The sequence below is a fragment of the Capra hircus genome, assembly GCF_001704415.2.
Source record: "Capra hircus breed San Clemente chromosome X unlocalized genomic scaffold, ASM170441v1, whole genome shotgun sequence".
NCBI classification, from domain to species: Eukaryota; Metazoa; Chordata; class Mammalia; order Artiodactyla; family Bovidae; genus Capra; species Capra hircus.
The window spans coordinates 21,046,661-21,055,044 of NW_017189516.1; the positions used below are offsets into that span (position 1 = coordinate 21,046,661).

At 43.7% G+C, this 8,384-nt stretch overlaps 1 protein-coding gene across 1 annotated transcript; it reads right to left on the bottom strand.

Moving 5' to 3' along the window:
* Window positions 1-2,010: 2,010 nt before the first annotated feature.
* LOC108634294 (histone deacetylase 6-like) lies at window positions 2,011-6,904 on the bottom strand. The gene is made up of 6 exons (XM_018043635.1): window positions 6,742-6,904; window positions 4,502-4,586; window positions 4,355-4,395; window positions 3,589-3,685; window positions 3,334-3,432; window positions 2,011-2,111 (listed from the first exon to the last, which is right to left on the bottom strand). The coding sequence occupies exons 1-5, from the start codon at window positions 6,861-6,863 to the stop codon at window positions 3,361-3,363; spliced, it is 417 nt and encodes a 138-aa protein (XP_017899124.1). The 5' UTR covers window positions 6,864-6,904; the 3' UTR covers window positions 2,011-2,111; window positions 3,334-3,360.
* Between the last annotated feature and the right edge of the window lie 1,480 nt (window positions 6,905-8,384).

Here is an 8,384-nt window from a genome sequence, read left to right on the forward strand (position 1 = left end):
AAAATTTATTTTTTCCTTTTTAACTACTAAGTTTTAGTTTATTAACGGAATTCTTGTTTAATTTTCTTAGGCATGATAATAAGATTTCCTTAATATGATTAGTCATTTCTTTTTAATAAATGCCTTGGAGGCAACAGCTGTATTTCTTCTGTGGATATATGACGGACTATATATGTATAGATATGAAGAACTATGAATATATTCTTCCTTATGAATAAGAATGTATAAATGAAAAAGAAATCTATCATGACCTTCAATCATCCAGCTTCCTTATCTCTGTCTCTTAACTCCATCAGGAGGATAGTTCTTAAAACACTGTTATGAAGACAAAGAAAATAAGTAAACTAAAGCTTAGTAGAGCATAGACAGAGAGAGCAAGAAAGTGTTCTTGGAGATTAAAAGAATTCATAAACACACATTCAACAGAAGGACTGTTGAATTAAGTGTGAAGTTGAGTAAATCTCCCAGGATACAGAGCAAAAGCGAAAAAAGAGACAGAAGATATGAGATAAAAAATAAGAGATACAGAGGATCAACCCAGAAGTCTAACATCTGACTAACAAGAGAGACCAGAGAGGACACAGTAGATAGAAAATCATCAACAATCTAACAGAAAACTTCTGAGGATTTAAGAAAGGTGTGAATAATTCTGACGTAAAAATGTCTACCACTGGTAAAGTAGAATCAGTGTGTGAAGTGAAAATTTAGGGCACCAGAAGAACCTAAAACCATCCAGAAAGGAAAATATATTGGAAAAGGAATGAAACACGACTGATAGCTGAACATGTGTCGGCAAACACTGAATGGTGGAAAATAAACAAAGCAATGTCTGGAGAACCACCACCTAGATTAGATAAAGTGGCTAGCCAGGAGCGCAAGAGCCCTTTTACAAGGAAGAAAGTACAATTTATGCAGTCAATTCAATAAAAGCCCAGATAAAACATCCTACAGATGTGCTCAGAGAAGCATAAAATTATTTATTTACCAGACTATTCACTGTAGAATTGTTGTAATAGCAAAGACTGGGAAGCACTGTAAATGTCCTAGGATTAAATGACAAAGTTACAGCCATACCATGGAACATGGTAGAGCCTTAACAAAGAATGAGATGCTTTTCAGAGGCTACTAACATGGAGAGGTGCCCACACCATACTGTTAAAAAACAAAAAAGCAAGTTGCCCGAAGAAAATGTAGTGTAGTATATTAATAATAGTAATGAATAATGATGAATATTTGTACATCTACAGGAAAAATTCAGTTTACTTTTGAGGTGATGGGAATTACAGGAGAGTCACTGCTTTAGACATTTTGATATTATTTACTTTTTTTTGGCTGTGCCATACAGCTTGTGTGGATCTCAGTTCCCTGGACCAGGGATTGAACCCCAGCTGTGGCAGTGAAAGCCCAGAATCCTAACCACTAGGTGACCAGGGAATTAACTCCCTTCAATTTTTTAACAAATAATTGGAAAACAAAATAGTATTTTGAGGTTCACTTCAGCTCGCTGGGTAACTTGGTAAATGAGCTCTCCAAATACCTGTGGGCTCAAATCTTGTCTCTTCAAACTTCTCTGTATGACCTCTTAACCTGTTAGCCTCAGTTCCCTGATCTGTAAAATGGGGACCCAATTAGCCCCTGCCTCAGAGTGAAATTCTGAGAGAGACAGCAGACATGCAGAGGGCACATTGAGCCTGTTCCCAGGACAGGTCCAACCAACGAATATAATGCCTTCCCTTCCCTCTGGGGCCCCTTCTGGCTGCGCCGTAAAAGGTAGGGTGTCTGGAGTCTAGCATTTTGGGGTAGTACTCTAGCAATCACGGCATACCTAGATCTTGGTCAAAGGCGAACTGTATTCCCTGACCATGGTGCACATCCCAATTCCACGATAAGGACCCTGTGAGTGGGAGAGAAGGGGGCACTATGTAAGAAGATCAAGGAACAAGTGCCCAGACCAGGACACCCCACCTCATATCACCCTCATTACACCCGCCTCGCTGTTTTGCTGCTGACCTCTGAATATCGTGCTTCTTGAGCATACGGGCAGCCACGGCCACGTGGTTGAACATGCAATATCCATCATGAGACTGTGCTGGGCATGGTGTCCAGGAGGCCTGTGCAGGGCAGGGAAGGCCACAGATTGCTGGTGGTGGGTTCTTCCTCGGCAGAGAGGGATTCTTTCCTGCTCTCTACTCCTGGACCACCAACACCCTCAGTGCTGATGCCTGTGCAGCTGCCAGGAAGCTGAGTACTTGGGGCCCTCAGACCCTCCACCCCTAGTCTACTCTTCTCTCTCTTAAGAAATTTGAAAATGCTTATTAAAATGATCAATGCATACACCCTCATACCAATCCTTCTGCTCCTGGGACTTAGTCCACAACCTATGTAACAAAAAGGGTGAAATAACATGTTTATAATTGGATGATATTGTGTGTGCATTTTGTGGATAGCAGCAATTGATTGGAGAGAACTAAAACGCCCAATTGGTAGGGGCTGGTTAACTTACTGCGTGTTTTGATATAATGGTGTTCTACATTAGGTTAGCCCTATACACGTTAAAGAGAAAAGCTTTCCAAGATATAAAAGTGAAAAACGCGATGGTACAGGAGTGTGTTGAATGCCACCATTTAATTTGTTGGCTAATAAAGGGGAGGGGGGCTTCCCTTGTAGCTCAGTCGGTAAAGAATCTTGCCTGCAATGCAGGAGACCCGGGTTTGATTTCTGGATCAGGAAGAACTCCCTGTGAGAAGGGAATGGCAACCCACTCTAGTATTCTTGCCTAGAGAATCCCATGGACAGAGGAGTCTGGCGGCTAACGGGAATGGGCGTCACAAGAGTTGGGCACAATCAAGCAACTAAAACAAAGAGGCAGGGAGAAAAAAAGCTGTATCTTCTGCATTTCATCACTTCTGGGGTGCCAAGGCTGATAAGATGGACTGTGATTTTTTCACATGCCAACAACAAAGCAGGAAATGATGCAAAGGAATTCTGAGGCATTAACTGTTTCTAAGATGCATCTGAATTTCAAGATGTTACAAATATGAAATAATATACATCTTAGAATCAACAAAATATGGTATTTATCCCACAAATAAGGCACAGACTGTTTCCAGGAGGACACATGAGTCATTGGTTACAGTCGATTATCTCCAGAAGAGGAAGCAGGGGTCTAGAGATGGGTGAGAGGATAGGGAGGACTTTCACTTGTAGCTGACTGCCAACTTTTTAAACATTTGATTCTTGAACCATGTAAATATACTATCCATATCACTACCTTTCACATTTGAGAAAGGAATTTTTTTTTAATGTAAAAAGCCAAATGCCAGTGGGCCCTACCTGATGATGGCCATGCCATTCCGGATCTCAGCCTCCAGGACTGCAATCCACCAGCCTGAGGACAGAGCCTGAGGCCAGGCAGGCACAGGTGTATGAGTTCTGGAGAAGACAGCAGGGAGTCAGAGAGGGGAATGAGGGAGAGAGGGGAGAGAGTGGCTCTGTCCACTTAGCTACTCCTTCCAGGGTGGTGTGGATGTGGGAATGGGGAATCCCAGGATGGCCACCACCCTCTGCCCTCACAGTTCCCATCCATACCGGATGCAGATAAACTGAGTCATAGGTATCTGCTAGGACGTGGAGCTCCCCCTCGTTCATGTACTGGGTCGTTTCCATCAGATCAATATATTCTAGGCTGGGTACATAGATGGGGGATGGGATTCAGGGGTCCGCCTCCCTCCCTGGCCCTGAATCGGGGCCCCATACCCTCCCCCAACTGAGTCCTCCATGCATCAAACCACTGGACAAATCAGGCCTCCTCACCTGTCAATGTGGGGGATAGCTGGGGTAGAGGACACCTTCCATGCTCCTTCCCCAGTCTGCCTCATTTCTAGTAATAGCCTTTGTCTTCTGCTCTGGCCATACCAGATCCTACCTCCAGGCCTTTGGCCAGACTGTCCCAGCTGTCTGGACCTTCCTCTCCTCAGCCTTCTTCACTGGACTCATTCTTTTTCTCTTCTCAGCTCCGATACTCCCTCTGACAAGCTAACTTTCCTTGAGACATACCACAACAGGCCTCTTATTCTGGGTTCCTTCAGCCCCACTGGGGGAAACCCTCTGATCATTCCATCTACATATCCATTGTCTGTTTACACATCAGATTACAGTCACAAAAAGGGCTCACCAGGGACTGATGATATGCCAGGCACCATTCTAAGTACATATCACATCCTCCTTATGTTTACTAGTTCCCAGGTTACAGGCATGACACTGAGATTCAGAGAGGCTCAGTGACTTTCCTTCTCAAAGCATTGGCCCAGGGGCAGCCTCCTCCCTATCCCCTACAAGGCTCCTAAACCTTCACCTGTGAACCAACATCAGCTCCTCCTTTTCGGCGAATCGGGCCTGGGGAGACAAGAGAGAGACAAAGGGCTAAGGCTCGGCTCTGGCTGTGCCTGGGTCCCTCCCTCAGACACTGCCTTCCGCCCAGGATGTTGGCTGGGGGACTCACCTGAAAGGACACGCAGCGGTCCAGGAGGCCCTCCTGGATCAGTTGCTCCTTGATGGCATGGAGCCGCTCTGGGCGTTCCGGGAAGCTGGGTTAACAGAGATACAGATATATGACACTGGTGAGCACCACATCTGCCCCATCTGCCTTCCACGGCTGCTGACACGTGAAACTTTGGAGTCACCTCTGGCACCTGGTGGCTCTGTTCTCACAACATATCCAGAGCCTGACCCTCTCCTATCACCTCCACTGCTGCTACCATAACCTCTGGCCTGGGTTATTGAACTCAGCTGGCCTCCTCCTGGCTTCTGCCTTTGCTCCCCCCGCAGTCCTTTCTCTGCACAGCAGCCTAGACATTGGTTAAAACTCAAATCAGGTCACATCCTTCCTCTACTCAAAACCTTCTCCTGGCTCCCATCTCATTCAGGGTAAAAGCTAAAGTCCTCTCCATGCCCCAGAAGTCCTGTGACCACCTGCTCCCATCACCTCTCTGACCCCATCTCCTACTGCTCGCTTCTACACTGGGCTCCTCCCTATTCCTTAATCAAACCAAGTGCGTTTCCACTTGCTTTCTTTCCTGCCCAGGACAACCTTCTCCCAAATGTCTCTCTAGTTCACTCCCTTACCTCCTTCAGATCTCTGCTCAGATAGTGAGGCCTTACCTGATCATCATATTTAAAACAGAAGAGTCTCCTCCACTGCACTTTCTGCTACTCTCCCTCCTGCTTCAGCATTTCTCCATAGCACTTCTCCTTCTAACACACTTTATCCCTTGTTTTTTGTTTGTTTACTGTGTTTCCCTCCCTGGTGGCTCAGACGGTAAAGCGTCTGCCTACAATGCGAGAGACCCAGTTTCAATCCCTGGGTCAGGAAGATCTCCTGGAAAAGGAAATGGCAACCCACTCTAGTATTCTTGCCTGGAAAATCCCATGAACAGAGAAGCCTGGGAGGCTACAGTCCATGGGGTCGCAAAGAGTCAGTCACGACTGAGCGACTTCACTTTCTCCTCTACAATGGAATCTCCACAAAGGCAGGAGTTTTGTTTGTTTTGTCTACTGCCTGTCCCTAGTGCCTCAGGAGATAGATATGTATTTGGTAATGAAGCCTTTTGCCATCCAGAGTCTTCCACTGGAAGAGGGGCAATAGAAATTAAACTGGTAAACACCTAAGCATGTTGTTTTTAGTCACTAAGTCATGTCCGACTCTGCGACTCCATAGACTGTAGCCCACCAGGCTCCTCTGTCCATGGGATTTCCCAGGCAAGAATACTGGAGTGGGTTGCCATTTCATTCTCCACAGAAGGATAATAATGGACAAAACAATGGCATCGGTTAGGAATATCTCAGGTGTGGGGAAAGGGGAGTGGTCAGGCAAAGCCCTCTCCAAGGGTCTCCTTGAGATCTGAATGTTAACTGGGAGAGGAGGCTGAGATGAGAGAATGCCAGGCATGTTGGAAGAACAGCAAGGGGATCAGTGTGCATGAAGTGAAGTGAAGCAAATGAGGGGTAGGATTGGCTGAAGAGGTCATGGAGGTGATATGGAACCAGGTCACATGGAACGCTGAAGGCCAGGATGAAGAATTTAAACTTTACCTTCAGGGAAACAGTCTGTCCTTGAAAGACTTTGAGAGAACATCATTGTATGTATTCTTTTAGGCTGTTGTATGGAGAACAGGCAATAGGGGTGAGGGTGGAAGCAAGGAGGCCTCTGCAAGTCTAGGTGAGTCATAATGGTGGTGGCAGTGGAGATGGCAAGGAGAGGTCAGATTCTGAATCCATTTCAAACAGAGCCAAAAGAATTTGCTGATGGATTGCAACATGTGACTGAATGGGAAGTGTAATTCTTCCATTTCAGCACAAAGGTCCCTTCTTCAAGGAAGCCTCCTGAGAACCCTGGTTACTAATCTAAGGTCCTCTAGTAAACACTCTTGAAAGCCCTGGTCTTAAGTCCTCCTTCATCAAATACCTCACGTTGCTGACGGCTATTTAGCGACCTGTTCTCCTACTTACCTGTCAGCTCCCTGTCTGTCTTGTCTGACACATTCGTATCATGTCTGGCACACAGTAGGCACTCAATAAATGTTCGTTGGCTAAATGAAAAGAACCCATTCGAGCCTGATCCCCATCTCCCTAAATTACTTGCTTCCAGTCTCTAGGCTAGAGTAAGAAAGGGTTCATTCTTGCTAATGGGCTCTAAGTGCATATATTTGTGCACTGGGTATGGCCTGGAGGAGCCAGCCTCACCTGTCATCCCAGAGGCAGTGGAATTCATTTAGCTGTTCATCGAACACCAAACCAGTGCCAGACAGTGTCCTGGCCTCCAGGTTCAGATTCTGCGAGGAAAAAAATGGGAGAGACTGATGCATTGAGGGCCTGAATCAGAGGGAACATCCCACACTGTCCAGGATGGAGAACCTTAGCTTTCCAGTAGCAGAATAAGTGAAGGCAGAAGAATCGATAAGTGAACTAGACGATAGACTGTTGGAAATCACAGACACAGAACAGAATAAAGAAAGAATGGAATGAACTGAGGGGAACAATAAAGGGACCAAGATTCAAATTAAACTAGTTCTTAATGAAGAAGAGAAAGGGTTTGAGAAGATACATTAAGAGATTATAGTGAAAAGCTTTCCTAATATAGGAAAGGAAATATTCACCCACATCCAGGAAGTGCAGATATCATACAGGAAAGGGACAAGAAAGAACCTATCAAGAAACATATTAATCAAACTAATAAATAAATAAAATGTAAAAATAGTAAAAGCACTAAGGAAAGAAAAGTAACATACAAGGGAATCCCCATAGAGTAATCAGTTGGTTTTTCAGCAAAAACTCTGCAGGACAGAAGGGAGTGGCAGGATATATTTAAAGGGATGAAAGAAAAAAAAATCTACAAAAAGAAGAGCTTATTCAGCAAGATTCTCATTTAGATTTGATGGAGAAATAGAAAGTTTTACAGATAAGCAAATGCTAATAAAATTTAGCACCACCAAACCAGCTTTAAAACAAATGGTAAAGGAGCTTCTCTTGGCAGGAGAAAAGTAGGTGACAACTAGAAAACAAGAAAGCCTCAAATGAGAAGCTCACTGGTAAAAGCGAATAAACAGAAAAAATAGGAAACAATCCAATAATAAATATGATATCAAAACTCACAACCATGAGGAATGCAAATGGGGCAAATAGTAACTGCACCTGAAATTAAGAGACCAGAAACTTAAAACTATCATATATATCATATATATACTATTGAGGAGGGCACAGCAACCCATTCCAGTATTCTTACCTGGAGAATCCCATGAAAAAAAACCCATGGAGAATCCCAGAGAGAAGAGCCTGGAGGGCTACAGCCCATAGGGTTGCAAAGTGTCTGCCACAACTGAAGCAAATTAGCACTCTACTATTATACAAACCTCATGGTAACAGGAAACACACGACTACAATAAGAACAAACATACAAAAGAAAAGGAAAGCTGAACACAGCACCAAAAATGATTTTTAACCACAAGAGAATATGAAAGAAGAGTAAGCAAAAAAAAAAGAAAAAAAAAAAACAAAACTACAAAAACAAACTGAAAATAATTAAGAAAATGGCATTAGGAAAATAGATATCAAGAATTATCTTAAATGTAAATGGATTAAATTCTCCAACCAAAAGACACAGACTGGCTGAATTGATATAAAAACAAGATATATATAATGCTATCAATAAAGGACTCACTTCAGACCTAGGGACACATACACACTGAAAGTGAAGGGATGGAATAAGGTCTTCCATGCCAATAGTAATTTTAAAAAAAAGCTGAAATGGCAACACCCATATCAGACAAAGTGCAATTTAAAATAAAAATTATTATAAGAGACAAGGAAGAATACTACATGGTGATCAA